This window comes from Scomber scombrus, chromosome 5 (genome assembly GCF_963691925.1).
Source record: "Scomber scombrus chromosome 5, fScoSco1.1, whole genome shotgun sequence".
Taxonomy (NCBI): Eukaryota; Metazoa; Chordata; class Actinopteri; order Scombriformes; family Scombridae; genus Scomber; species Scomber scombrus.
The window spans coordinates 6,893,175-6,909,115 of NC_084974.1; the positions used below are offsets into that span (position 1 = coordinate 6,893,175).

At 39.8% G+C, this 15,941-nt stretch overlaps 2 protein-coding genes across 2 annotated transcripts in view; both read left to right on the forward strand.

The window, feature by feature from the left end:
- The first annotated feature begins 1,956 nt into the window (after nt 1-1,956).
- Nucleotides 1,957-3,079, forward strand: foxl2a (forkhead box L2a). The gene has a single exon (XM_062418934.1). The coding sequence runs from the start codon at nt 2,159-2,161 to the stop codon at nt 3,077-3,079; it is 921 nt and encodes a 306-aa protein (XP_062274918.1). The 5' UTR covers nt 1,957-2,158.
- Nucleotides 3,080-14,588: 11,509 nt separating this feature from the next.
- Nucleotides 14,589-15,941, forward strand: part of pik3cb (phosphatidylinositol-4,5-bisphosphate 3-kinase, catalytic subunit beta) — a 53,866-nt gene continuing 52,513 nt past the window's right edge. The window contains exon 1 of the mRNA XM_062418789.1: nt 14,589-14,794. The gene's annotated coding sequence lies outside the window, so the exon portion shown is untranslated. The remainder of the gene's footprint in view (nt 14,795-15,941) is intronic.

Here is a 15,941-nt window from a genome sequence, read left to right on the forward strand (position 1 = left end):
CATCAACAAGGGGACACTTTAACTTGTCTGTCATTTTTATAGCTATTGCTATATATACATAATGATAACTGAGCAATACTAAAGCAAAATTAAAGATCTTCCCTCCCTTATTTGTGTGTGTGTGTGTGTGTGTGTGTGTGTGTGTGTGTGTGTGTGTGTGTGTGTGTGTGTGTGTGTGTGTGTGTGTGTGTGTGTGTGTGTGTGTGCAACAAGGGAAGACGAGAAGACCACAGACTTTCTCTGGAACAATAAAAGAAGACTAAACAACTCCCGAAATCATGAGGTAAAACAAACACATAGCGAGCTAGGACAAAGGGGGTCTATTTTGTGGTTTCTACTTTATTTTTACAAACTTATAAACCACTCCATCATATTTCTGACGGTTTGGTTTCTTGTGAAAGAACAGTGACAAACTTTATGTAAATTAAAACAATTTTAAAACAGAAAATAAATGGTTTACATAGACTCAAAGTTAATAGAATAATTTGTCCACACATTCCATGCAGTATTAATGTAACACACTGATAATCTCCAATTTATAAATATTTATAGGCCTATATATATTTTTGTTCCAACCCATTTTTTTTTATCATTTTATAAATGTGTAAATGATAGCTGGATTTACCTCAACTTGTGTAATTTGATAGCTTTATAAATGAATATATTGAATGATGTAATATTTTGACCAAGCCAAATACTTACAAAGATAATACAAAGCGAGGGTATAATGGTGCTGTCGAGATTATCGGGAAACGCTCTTCGCCTTAAACATGTGAAAAGACATTGAAACAAGAAATAACATTGCGTTGTGACGCTTGAAACTGTGAGTGTCCGGTAATTGCACGTTGAGAGATGGTTGGCTCTCACCGAGGTTCAGCTGCTGTGTCCAGGCTGCACACTGGGTGCAGGGTGATGACACACATGCCAATGCTGCTCCACCTGCACAACACTCCCAGAGCACGGAAATACACTCCGAGAGAAACCCGAAGGGACCCACATGGGTGGCCAAAAGGAGGGGGGGGGGGGGGGGGGTGGATGTACACCTCTCCATGCACCTCCCTCTCAATGTGGGTTAATTAAGCAGCACTATCTGTACAGACTCTCTCAGAGCTGTGTGCATGCAGCCGTTGGCAAATGTGCGCGTCTTTGCAATGAGATGAGGATGTCAGAGCTTCCATTTGGAGAAGCTTCCTCAGATATATTTCACTGTAGTTGTTTGGAACGGATTTTGTTTTAAACTGCTTGTCCAGGCTGGAAAATATGAAGTAAGGTAGAATGCTGTATTTCACTTATCATATATCAGAAAATTTCCCTGAAATGAATCATGGAAAAGAAATATATTCCAATAAATAAATAAACAATAAAATAAATGAAAATATTTTTAAATGACTACTTTCTTTTTTTTTTCTCCCCAGAGCTGGATCCAAATATTTCATATTTTCTTTTTCTGTTGTTTATATTGTGCTGTGTTCTTGCTGTTAGACTCATACATCATAAAAGAAAAAATGTTTTGCAGCTTTTTATGTCATTAAAATGAAATCAGTGTCTAAGCTTTTAATATACAATATAAACAGATGAGATAAGTGCTTTGAAAAGTAATGCAATCTATTAAAATGATAAATCCACATCCATCGTTAACAGCATTGGATGATTTTCAGTAATTGAGTAATTAAATGCAAATGGTTGTTTAATGTCCATAATGAGCTATTTTGACCTAAGTGTGATAAAAACGTATTTCAACAGGTTACTAGAAGCTGATTATTATTTCATTCACTGTAACCACCGGAGGCGGAACTCAAATGCTCGCAAATCACCAGCCACTACGTCTCATTGGAGCAGAAGCAGCCACTCAGTGGACCTGAAAAAAGAGAGGAAAGGGCTGGGCTTCTAGAGTCGCAAACCACAACTTGGGTTGCGCCTCCATCAGAAACCAGTTTAAAAATAATCGCTGAAGAAAGAAGAAGGTCTGGTGCATGTCACCTACTGGGGCGCAAAATAAAACTTTCTCTGTGCGTGATTTGGGAGACGAGCTTTAATCCGAGGCGCATCTTCCAGTTGTGCAACGCATCATTCAGCTCATCGAAGTTGCAAAGCGCGCAGAAAGTTGGGGCTTTTTCTCAAGCATTTGGACTGGACTTGTTTTGTTTTGGTGTGCGCAATGATGGCCACTTACCAAAACCCGGAGGATGACGCAATGGCACTAATGATCCACGATACCAACACTACCAAGGAGAAAGAGCGACCAAAAGAGGAGCCGATCCAGGACAAAGTCGTGGAGAAACCGGACCCGTCCCAGAAACCACCGTACTCCTATGTCGCTCTCATTGCCATGGCCATTCGGGAGAGCACAGAGAAGCGCCTCACTCTGTCTGGTATTTACCAATATATAATCAGTAAATTCCCCTTCTATGAGAAAAATAAAAAAGGTTGGCAGAACAGTATCAGACACAACCTGAGTCTCAACGAATGCTTCATTAAGGTTCCGCGGGAGGGCGGCGGGGAGAGAAAAGGGAATTACTGGACACTCGACCCAGCCTGCGAGGACATGTTTGAAAAGGGGAACTACAGGAGACGCCGCAGGATGAAGCGGCCGTTCAGACCTCCACCGACTCACTTCCAACCAGGAAAGTCCTTGTTCGGGGGTGACGGCTATGGATACCTGTCTCCACCCAAGTACCTGCAGTCTAGCTTCATGAATAACTCCTGGTCGCTAGGCCAGCCGCCCACCCCGATGTCCTACACATCCTGTCAGATGGCCAGCGGTAACGTGAGTCCGGTGAACGTGAAGGGACTGTCAGCCCCCTCATCTTATAACCCTTACTCCCGGGTGCAGAGCATGGCGCTGCCAAGCATGGTGAACTCTTACAACGGCATGAGTCACCATCACCATCCAGCGCATCCCCACCATGCCCAGCAGTTGAGCCCGGCCACCGCTGCACCACCCCCGGTTTCCTCCAGTAACGGAGCGGGCCTTCAGTTCGCTTGCTCCCGCCAGCCCGCGGAGCTCTCCATGATGCACTGCTCTTACTGGGAACACGATACCAAACACTCGGCGTTACACACGAGGATTGATATTTAAAGTTTACCAGAAAAAAAGAGAAAAAACGGTCTGCGTAAAATAAGGACACTTGAATGAGAGTGAGATTTAATTCCTGTGATTTCAAAACAGAACCAAGAGTATTTTTTTTTGTTTTTTTGTGAAGAGACCATTCTGACCATGCTGTTTGGGTCCAGCTGACATCCATAAATGCCAAATGGAGAGGTATGTGCGAGTTGATGTTGAGAAGGTTTTACAAAATGGAAACTGGAGGTAAAGGAGTCACCAGGACACATCAGGTAGCACAACCTCTGGGAGCCATTTCGTGCGCCTGTATTACACTTGGACTGATGGCTATAACTTGGTATTGTAGTCGAAACTGTGCTTATGAAAAAACTTTTCATTCTCACGGGGATAGACATTGCTTCAGTTGTGTGTTATTGGTATGCGTAATGATTTCTCTCCACTTTACGCACGGCTTATCTTTAACTTTTTGCAAAAAAGAAAAAAGAAAAAAAAATGAGACGTGAAACACAAGATGCCCTAATTAAACCAGTGCTTTAATATGTAATTGAGCTAAGAAACCTGCACTGAGCAAAGGCCTGCATGGTAAAAAACCTTCACCTCCTGTGATAGTTGTAAACCTTGTCCAGTTAAAAAAGGTGAAAGTGTGGGTATAAGAGATCCTTCAGACTGCCAAAAAAATTACAATTCAGGGTTTTTCATATTTCTTGATTCCATCTGTATGTATGATATAATTTCCAATATGACATCAGCCAGTGCCAGGTTTTGTTTATCTTTCTAATTATTATTATTATTATTTTTTACGTGATTAGCTATATCGTCTCATTCATGTTGGGGCCATGTTTCATTTTAATTAGCACTTTTCACTATTTTCTAGGTTTGTGAATTTCTTAATAAACTTGTTTTTCTTAAAGTAATACAGTGGTCATGAAGTAATGTTTTTTTTGTACTTTAGGCGGTGATAACCACTGTTGGCATGCTATGATCACTGAACAGCAACAAAACAACTCTGTGAGAGTAGGTTTATTTATTGATTTATTTTACAGAAACACCAATGATATCATTTTCGGTTTAAAGAGTACAGGAGTAGGTGAAGTTTGACTCTGCTGTCATTCAACTGTTTAATGAAATGAGTTCAGACTGATATTGACTGAAATTGTAATCATCTCAACTATTAAGGGCCGATTTAGCTTAGTGTTTGTAAAAAAAATTATATCTTTTCATCTCTAATAATAACAATCATAATCAGAACAGCAATAATGATAATAATGTACATTTGACAGTGTCACTGATCCGTTTTTGTCACAGCATATTTTTTATTTCATATTTTTCCTGTAAATGTCTTCAAGCTGCAGAACTACTTTACAAAACAACAACAACAACAACAACAACAACAAAACATGCGTCAAACACAAATTGAGTATTTCGTGTTTCCCATAAGATCACTACACAGCAACATACAGTAGCTTATTTACTTATATATTTCAGACCGTGAGGTTTTATTTTATTTTACGGCTCAACACAAAGAAATAACCATTGAAACAAGTGCAGAGTGTGTCACTTTAAATCTGATTTGTCCCCTTGCTTTAATGAAGAATTTAAAATAGGATATTAACGCAGCTGTCCCCAAAATGCAACTGGACTTTTAGTAAATAGTTGTAGTAGCCTATAATTAAAAAAGCAAAACAACCATTATAATAATAGTCTTCAATATCATGGTGAAGAGATACCAGTATATGAGAATAGATGTATTTTCTATCATTGTATTTGACCCGACGGCTGCCAACCACAAAGACAATAATGTCATTAATGCCGTTTACTAAATATTAAAGAATAGTTGAGGAAATAAGGCCAACAAAGACAGGAAGACAGGAAGCGTCATTTAAAAAAAAAAATGAATACATGTGAATCTCTTAGCCGCTCATAAAAAAACATTTGTAGGGTTGGAAAAAGTGACATCATATAAGCTCCAGTGGTGAATTCATCCTGTCTCTAACTAATGAAGAGAAATATTACAGTCAGCTCCTCCGTCCTGCTCATGTTTTAGTGTGAGATAAACTGTTGAATCACGTAGAAACTTTCCCCCGTGGACCCCAGAGGATGATCCGGCGGCCCCGGGGCCAGGGAGCCTCTTGCTAAAAGAGACATGTTGACGAGTGAAACGCCTCATAAATACACCGACTGATCTCAGCTGCGTCCCCTCCTATTATCACAACGCATCAGGATCTCACAGATACAGCCATCTGGTTTTGACTTCGACTTTCAAGGGTGTACCACTACAATACATTTACTGTTTTGACAGCACCATCGCAGCCATCATGCACAGTTCATTATTATTATTATTTTATTTTTTTTAAACGGAACAATTGTAGGATATTATTTCTTCACATCTAATAGCTCGATGTAAATTAAGTTATGGGCTCAGCCTTCAAAGATCCCCGCGTATATTTTGGCGCCAGAGTTGACGCTGAATCCCAGCATAGTCCCGGATCTCCCGTGTATCTACACATTCACCTTGATCCACCCTGTCTGCTCTGCAGCGACTGTCAAACACAGACTCATCATCTAACACAACACAACCAAAAACACACTGTAGGCCCACACACTCTTCTGCTGCAAGAGGAATCAATGACCCGACACATTAAACCCACATAGTCTATGCAGCGCTGGCACTGGCCTATTCACATGAGCTTTTATTTCCATTATTCACTCCTGCAGATACCGCTAAACAGGATATATGACTTTGAGTGATTTAAAAAAAAAAGTGCTTTAATATTTGAATCAGTTAAGTGTATTTTGGGCACGAGTTTCTCTATTTGTGAACATTACACCAGCCTGCAGATTTTGATCCTCCTCCAATTCCATTCAGGTAAATGGGGCAGCATAAATAGAAACAGCAATAATAGTTCAATAATAAAGCAATTTATCATAAGGAAACATAAAGACGCAGTTATTAAAAACTACAAATGAACAGTATATTTTAAACGATGTTTTTATTTTATTTATTAAAACACATTGAAACACATTAATTATGTTTGGATGTTTTTCTTTTCTGTAACATATCCAACATTTTTTAAACACACTGGTAAACTACAATTTGATTTCATTTAAGTAGTTTAACAGGGTAGAATAATGTTAAGAAGTCCACAAAGTACAAAGTGACAAATCATCACGCACACTTGAGTGACTAATTGAGATTTCATTATGTCGTTCACTCATTAGATGAAAATGAAATAAACTTGCATGTTTTATTTATGTAATTTCTCCATGTCTTATTCGTTGTTGATAATGCATGATCGAAGCGCGTGACACTTACCTTAAAGGACGTTTATTTAAAAAGTTAAGATCTTTACCACTGCAGTGAGAGACTTCAATCCGTCTCTTATAAATGATGCATGAAGCCATAATCATGCTGCAAACATTGGAAGCTTTAATTGGACTTCTGGGCTAAACAAATGGAGCATGTATGTACTACAGGAGAAAAACAAAGCTTCTTCATAGCGTTCATAAATATCTGTACATCAACCAGCCGTCGGGTTAAATGGCATGTTAGAGTCGTTGGCCTAATAAATGTGCACTGGTGAACATAACATGATAATCCCAGCTGAGCCGCGGCCTCACTCGGGCACTCTACCACTTCTCCATTCTCCTGTGTGCAGGGGAGCGACGGGAGAGCCTGAAATGTAACTGTGTACATTCTCTGCTTCCTCACATTAATGTTTTGTAAACAATAAGGAGATAAGGGCGCGTTTGAAAGGCAAGTGTATTCTAAACACCCTCCTAAAAATAATAAATACAAGTGTTTTACACGAAATTATGTTTCGACGAGCGTAACTATCCTTTACACAAACTATACGGGCATAGATGGATTTAATGATTTCGTCTCGAGTTAAGGTGAATGAAATGTTGTGTTTTTTGTGTGTGTCATTGCAAAAAAATATTATTATTATTTTTAATTCTGCGTTTACTCATAAAGTAGATGTTGTTATTATGAACCTAAATGATATTACAGTATAGCTGTTAAATAAGATACAGACTATATAATATAATAAGTTGTGGTTGATGGTGCAGTCTGTTTGTATATCTTGCGTTACGCACTGTGTCTGTCAAAAGAGGTGACAGTGAATGAGTCATTTGTTAACCGATCAACCATAGAATAAAATGTAACTCACGACAGGAGCCAGGCACGCACAAAACAAACAGAAACCTTGTGACACAACACCTCTGTAAAAGGAATAAATTGAGTTCATCCCTGGGTGCTCGGCCAGGCAGGTGTGCCTTTGCACAGAAGGGTTGACAGTTCAGCTGGGCGGCCGGGAACAATGGGCCTGCATACAGGATGTCTCAGGGACTGAGAGAGATGAGGCCAGCCGAGGTTCATGGCTCCTAACACAGGCCGGCTTTAAAATATATGCTTCTAAAAAATATTCATTTACACTGATTATAAAGCCAGCAGGACTGCATCCATTGCTGTATGGATGTGTTGTTTTGTTTATGAATAATACTTTATTATTTTAAACCATGGGTGTTTAGAATATTTACCACTGACAACATTCATGAACTGATTTCTGATATTAAAGAAGTTATTATATACAGTACCAGTCAAACGTTTGGATACACTTTCCCATTCACATCAATGAGAAAGTGTGTCCAAACTTTTTACTGGTACTGTATATATTTGAAACATTGTGACTATAGTTTTCTCAGGAGATAAAGCCTGCAATTCCATCAGAACGTTTGACTTTTCCATTAGAACCTGCCTCCTTCTGTAGATGTGTTACCTTCTATAACACATGCAAATGGGAATATGCGTTAGGTGTTTTTACGCAACAGCTGCGCAACTTATCACATGTACAGGCACACAAAAAAATGTGTGTATGAATGAGGGACATAGCTGTAGGTGACGAATAGCGGTTTTCTATTAATCCTACATTATTTCTCCTCGAGGTGAAAAGGTTTAGAGCCGTGTGTGGTTTTGTTTTCATGCGTCTTTTCCGCTGAGCTCGTAGTGAATAACCGTGATTGTATCCTTTGTTGTGCTCTCTGAGATGACAGATTATAATCAACAAGACGAATGAGGTCAACTCATTGTAGAAGCAACACATTTGACCCCCGCTTCTTCTTCTACTTCTTCAACGCACACGCACAAGCACGCACTCGCGCTCACACACACACCCACACACACGAGCGTATACCTGGAAGCGTTCCGGGCATGACAGCTTGCATGCTCTGCAGGGCGCCGGCGATGCGACCCGGCCGGTCAAGTCACACGCAGGTTGCAGGTTTTCCAATGCCTGCACACAATTGAATTCCTGGCATTCTCGCTCATGTTTGAGATTGAAGAGCAACCGTTTCCACTTAGAAGCGGCGCACATCACCCCAAACCCATTGAAAAGGAGAGTGGGGGTCACCACTGTTTGGTATACATCTGCTCCAAACAGGAAAATATGCAAAGATTTGATTCGCAGAAAATCCGGCAATTGTTCAAATCAGCACGAGTTTTCTTTTCTTTTCTCTCGTCTTGGACCAGAAATACTCGAAGTTTCATTCTGTCCGCTTCATGATCCGTTTTCTTTCGCATTACTCAACGTAGAGCTGTTTATTTTCTAAACGCGTCTATTGGTGGATCTCCAAAGTAATCAACTTGTCACAGTGATCTACGTGATGTTTTCAAAGTGACTGCTGATGTCTATCTGGATGACAACCCCGCGAGACAATGGATAACATGTAATAACTCTTTATTAAGCCAAAATAATTACAATAGAGTGTGTTGATATACCAGCTACAGTTTATAAATAGGAACCGTGCGTTTGTTAACTGGGCCTCTGTGGTCAACAGAGGTTCATCAAATGTCTATAAATACACGCAAGAGTCATCTATTCAAGGAAAAAAAAGATGGGACTGTCATCTATTCAAAAAAGGAACATCATCACCCATTGACCTCTGTTCACCCTCAGCCACCACCGGGGCCACTGCACTGTCTCATAACGTGCCATCGTTGAGCTGGAAGTGGTGGGAAGCTGATAAAGAGGATTGGTGAATAACACCATGCATGCTACAAAAAAATATCCCACATTTCAGATTTATTTCTTTTAAATGCAACATTTTTTTCCCACCCCTTTCACTTTTAACTCTCTGGATCAAGGGTATAAAAAAAAAACAACACTTCACTAAACAAACTGGTTTTGATAATGACATATCAACCTCCGAGCATTAACTGCCAACAAACCTGTTAGAACAGACAAAACGCGCCAGCCAACATTTAAGCAACGTTTGGCTTGAATGTTAATTTCTGCTGTGGCGGAACTGGTCGGCTTATACTGTAAAGGGAAGTGCGATAAAATGTTTCCGTTCTCTTGATTATGAGCTGCAAATTGCTTTGTCGGGACTTAAATGGCAGGTCTTTTCCCATCGTGCATTGATGGAGAGTCTATTTTTAAACCCCTTTCCTTTCTCGCCCCCCCCCCCCCCCTACCCCTCACCCCCACCCCCCCTAAAAACTTCCGCTGGGTTGGCAACAAGAAGCTATTAGGGATAACTTTTCTCCTGTTAACATTCCAATTAATCAAAGATGAAACCAAATTCCCACAGGGATCATTAAGGGTCAGCACCTGTTCTCCTGATACTTCTACTACTACAACAGGCCATATAATAAACTGGTACAACTTCATGGTCAGACTTTTTTTGGACTGACCTCTGGGGACTGTGTGTCACTGCAAGCCAGTCATACATCAGCCCTATCTGTAATAGAAATATAACCTTTAAATCAGATATGAATGGCAAATATCTAATGACCTTTTTTCACAACCAAAACAATTCCGAAATGCCTCCTGAGTCCTACAATCAGGATTTCCTTAAATTTCATAACAGTGCAGCGTAGCCCTATTAGGATACAAATTGCAAAAGAGGTAATACTCAGATTTAATGACACATTCAATTAAATTAAGTGTTGGTTCAGTCAGTTAAGTTGTTATTGTAATATTTCTCCATCAAACGTGTTTTCCAGTGCCATATTCTAATACGCCGTTTTCTTTTCATGATAAGCTTTGTGAAGTCCGTCTCTTTCTGTATCAGCTATAATATACACATGGAAAACAGGAAGTTTGCCTCAGGCCTGACCCTCACCCCGCCTCTCCCATCAGGCCTACATGCCAACCCCGAGCCCCAGGTCAGCTCTCAGACACTGCAGTCCAATTTCAGCCATATTTCTTTCAAGCAATTACATACCTCTTGGCAAGGCCTCACAATTAAACAAATGATTATATTTTGATATCCATAATTATACGCATTCACATAAGGTACCCTTTCAAGTTCAATATGCTTTTTATTACACGCTTATCATCTGTGATGAGATTATGCACAGTGTGGGTTTGGAATGAGTTAGGGTACATTTAATCGAATAAGAGGAGGGTAACTCAGTAATGGAACCATGCTGGAACCAGAACTATACTGCAGAGGCTGCTCGCTTTGAGCCCAGCTTATGTTTGGCAAATTTCAGACAATGAGAACGTTATGAGGGGAACTCTGAGGGGAGCGCCTCTAACCCCTGCCCACCAGCAGGTCAAGCACGTGGCACATGACACAAACTCACTGCCACACCACTGATGATGTGCACCAGGACATACTTGTGGCGTAACGACATTATTAAAGTGTACATATCTCTGGCAAATACTAGCTTGACTTGATCATTCGGTTTGGATCGTGGTGTTATCCGTTCATTCTACACAATTTCTCAAGGCAGCTGGCTCCATAACACAGTAAACAGGCGAGTATCCACGTGCAGTAATGACACTGAATACCATTATTCAACATTTATTGAAAGCAGTCACATTGGGAACCTAATTTTTTACAGAAGTCACCCAAATCTGCTCACTAAGGAAGAGTTATCATTCCTTCTCTCTTGAAAAGGACTCCCAGCTGATATACAAAAGTGTGCTGTGTGGATCTCTGCTGCCCCCTTGTGATATGAGAAAGACTGAAGCACCTCTCCCAGCTCTAAGTGCTGCATGTTATGCTACCACACTTAGAGACACCATGAAATTAGGAGAGAAGTCTACATCAATTCAGACTCAAACTTATTGAATTATTCAGGTGTCCCCTTTTTTTTTTAAAATAATAGATGGAAAGTGCTGGAATGTATATGTTGGATGGTTTCAAAAAGAAACAAAAGAGTTATATGTCTATCAAGATAAATGGCCCTTAAATATACTAGTAATAGCTATGGATAGTATCCTAATCTATGACAGATGTTGTCATAAATGGATCCTTACACAATGTGACCAACACACTTCTTACACACACACACACAAACACACACACACTGATCAACAGAACAGTAAGAAGAAGGGCACATTGGATAAGTGATTTAAGAGCACCTGCATTTTCAACATGCGCATGGCCATAATCGTGCCAAACTCCCAGTGGAGAATGTTTGGCCAGTTAGGAATGACTTCATACTCTGAGACACTTGATAAATATGGGCCCAGCACTTGTTTTCAAAAGCGATAAACCTCTAAATATAAAAGACTTACAGCAAGAGCCCAATGTGTAAATCTTTGCCATAGTGGAAAAAATCAGGGCACATTTTGACATGTCACATAATGCAATCAGTGGTGGCTGAATGCCATTTGAGCTGCTTCAATTTGAGAGGTCCTGATATTGTTCATGCTGGCTCAGTGTCACACTGTCACGGCTTACTGAGATACTTAAACAGAGCTATCAAAATGTTATTAGTTACACCCTTTTCCTACTGTGAAAAGCCAAAATGTTTGCAGAAATGTTGGTTTCGGTATTCTAAGAAGATCATTTGTGCCCGTCATTGCTTAGGTGCTAGCCCTTTAAAATGTATTTAACAGTCAACTGCAGATCAGACTTTGGTTGTACTGGTTAGTATTTGGGTGTGAATGTGTGTATTACTGAGTGGGAGCAGGGCATTGCTGTAAGGAGCATGTATAACCAGACATTTGGTTATTATAGAATGGATTCTACCATAGGTTTTCACTGATGAGGGCACCAATGTATATCAAATGTAAACAGGCACTTGTCAGACCTCTAACATGAGTATCATCCCTATGACCCAGCCCCTTGACTTGTGTCCTCTGTAGTGGACATTTAGTTCACATGCATCTCCTTTTACTGCTTTCATTTATTGGTGTATTTTCAAAGATATTAGATTCACAACTATACTACCTGGGCTTCCTGGGTGTCAACATGATCTTATAACCAACCCTATTAATTTCTCTTCTCTATAAATTGACAACAAAGTTTTCTGAGCTTTGGCAATCCATTCTGTTTCAGTAGAAAATATAGCCTACTTAATTATTTGCAACAAACAAGCTAGTGAAACAATCCAGAATGATAAATAATTACCTTTCTCAATCAAATTAAATGTATTCTTGGATTAATATCACTACACCACCATCATTTTCTGTCTCCTAAATTTCGCCGACTTTTCACACTAAAAAAGTCCTGTAAAATTAAAAATTAAAATACATTTTAAAAAGTCTAAATTGTAAGATGTTTTTGTTGTTGTTGTTGTCCTAAATAGTTAGGAAATTGCAAAGAAAAACAGAAATTGGAGGACACTTTTTCCCTTGGTTCCCTGGAGGATATCAGCCCAGTGACTTTAACTTTGAGGACATTATTTGATGAAAACTCATTTGGCCACCAGAGGGCAGCAAAGCTCATTTTAAAGGCAACCAACACACGCTATACTGTTTCAGACTCCACGTTTCATGAAGATAAAACGTTCTGACAATGAATCATGACAGTTACTTAATAAAGATATTTCATGCCTCAACTCGGTGCTTGATGGGGCTGACCTGCGTAAAAGATCATAACTTGCCAAATAGATGGTCATCTACTCTAAAGTGATCGGCTTGGGTTATAAATTCACTCCAGTCTTACTTTAATTAGAGGTTCATGAGAAAATGTTGCGTTTCCGGGTGAAACGCAGCTCTGAAGTTAGTTTTGTGCTGGTGGTGTGTGGTTTAGAAGGAAGCCGGCTGCACTCCATGCCTCACCCGGAGAGCTGCAACCAGCCAAAGATAAAAGTAGAGACAATACAACCAGAACACAAGAAACGGTGACTTTCACAATAAATGGTCCAAATCCTGCACAGAACTGCCTTCACACACACACACACACACACACACACACACACACACACACACACACACACACACACACACACACACACACACACACACACACACACACACACACACACACACACACACACACACACACACACACACACACACACACACACACACACACTTTTAAAACTTTTAAAAAATGTGGTGGCCTATGAGCATGATTTGTGATATCACAAATAGTTTTGAAGCCAATCCTGATCCAATGTTCAATTTATACAAGTGTGATGTGGAAACTTGAAGCCTCCAGAGCACAAACACTGATAATTAATTTTACAGTGAAGACAGAGACATCTTGTCTCCAACAGTTAAACCTCTTAAATTATCATTATTTGCATATTTATATACTCTGAATGTTTAATGGGGGAGAAGGGATCAAAACCATTTTAAGGATATCATCAAGATCAATCAATCAATCAATCAATCAATCAATCTTTATTTATATAGTGCCAACTCACAACAAAAGTCATCTCAAGGCACATGCCTGGCTGGCCCTAACTATAAGCTTTATCAAAAAGGAAAATGTTAAGCCTACTCTTAAATGTAGAGAGGGTGTCTGCCCCCCGGACCCAATATGGAAGATGGTTCGACAGGAGAGGAGCCTGATAACTGAAGGCTCTGCCTCCCATTCTACTTTTAGAGATACTAGGTACCACAAGTAGGCCTGCATTCTGGGAGCGCAGTGTTTTGGTAGGTTCATAAGGTACTATGAGCTCTTTAAGATATGATGGAGCCTGACCATTTAGAGCTTTGAAAGTGAGGAGAAGGATTTTAAATTCTATTCTGGATTTTACAGGAAGCCAATGCAGCGAAGCTAAAATGGGAGTAATATGATCTCTCTTTCTAGTTTTTGTCAGTAAGCATGCAGCTGCATTCTGGACCAGCTGGAGAGTCTTTATCGACTTGTTAGGGCAGCCTGATAATAATGAATTAGATAATTAATTGTTTAATATATTTTTATTATCATTGTATTTCATTATATAGACTGTAGATAATTATTCCTAGATAATTATTGCGCTATGGATTAATAACCTTTTCTATTTACATTTTCAACTATTTTATTCTATTTGTGTGATGTGTGCTGGACGGTGCTTACATGTATCACGTGATTAATACGCATTTCTTATTCCTATTCTCATATCAGACACAAATTATTACTCCAAACAGAGTATTTTGAGATATTTAGATAAATAACCGCTGCAGTACAGCAGCACTCCTGCAGGCTGGGCCTTTTATTTTTTAACACGCTGAGCGGAAGTGCTGCTGCTCTGTCACTGTGTGGGACTTGACGCTGTGGGAGGAGAGTATGAGGAGAGGAGGGAGCGGAGGGAAAAGCAGCAGCGGCGGCTTCACCTTCTCTAACAAACAGGAAGCGAGACGGAGCGCGCTCTCCTGTCCACCTGAGACACATCTGTGTCCCGCGTCAGAGACACACACAGCCGGACTGCACCTGAACGCTCCACTGTCGCAACGACTTTTCTCATGTGAAACTACGTCAAAGCAACAGTAGCTGTCAGCTGTTCGTTCGTCCGGTACATTTTTTTTTTTTAAAGCTACCAACACGACAGAGTGAGTAAAGGTAAGTCCTTCACTGGTTTTTACACGTCTCATGTTAGCACTCTCCTCTGGTTTAGTGTGCACGTCACGCCAAACTAACTGCATGAATGTGTCTATTAGCTTACCTTTAAAGACAAATCATAACCATGACAACTTCTGCGAGTACACAACACTCAGTTTGTTCACATTCGACATGTATTCAAAATAAATTGCTGTCAAATGAATGTGATAGCTATAAACAGACATTCAGTCAAATGGACTGTGGTATTAAGAGTGGTGCCAACAGTTTTTAAGTTGCTCACTGTGGATTCATGGCGAATTTAATACTTGATAAGAGAGTTGTTGACTTGTACTGATAAGCGTGACAACAGGAGACTACACGATTTTCAAGCCTAGTTTGATTAATGGTGTCTTCGTGTGTGTGTGTGTGTGTGTGTGTGTCTTAACCGAGGTGAATCTGATAAATGCTTATACACTGTAACTGTACTGTTGCGTTTTGGGCCTTTGAGATGAGTTTTTTTTTTTTTTTAATTTCACAATAAAGACCACAATGACAGAAGGATTGTTTTTAACTGGCTTGGTACAGCTTCTAAACTTGCTTTTTTTATTATACACTAGTCAAATTAGCACATTTTATGTCTCCTCTAAAAAGTTTTCGTGTGACAGATTCCTCTTTATAATGAAGTAGTTTGCATTCTCTTTCTGGGATCATTTATTTTGAAAATGTTGGAGTTATTTTTCCCATTTCGCTTGTGGTCCTGATGATCTTCTTCCCCACATTAAGAAACACTAGGAAGAAACCAATAGCAGTGTTTGGATATCATTGGGACTACTTCACTGATGACCGTTATATTGTTGAGAAATAGACAGAAAACAGGGGGCCAAATAAAGAGGATGTGAAACTTTGGGGGTTTAATTTATGTAGTCAGCTTTTCTGTCATAAAAGTGTCACCTTTTGCTTTTACTTCATTCAAAAACAGAAGTCAGCAGCGGTGTTAGAGTTGAGCTGCTATGTTAGCTTTACATGAACCTCCTGTTTACCCAAGCTGATTCAGAAAAACCTTTCATGAATCATCAGTTGAAGACTGATCTTGGTTTGGGTGGATAGTGTTTGTCTTAACCAGTCATATGTACTTTATGGACTGTAAGCAAGGTTGAAATAGGAAGCG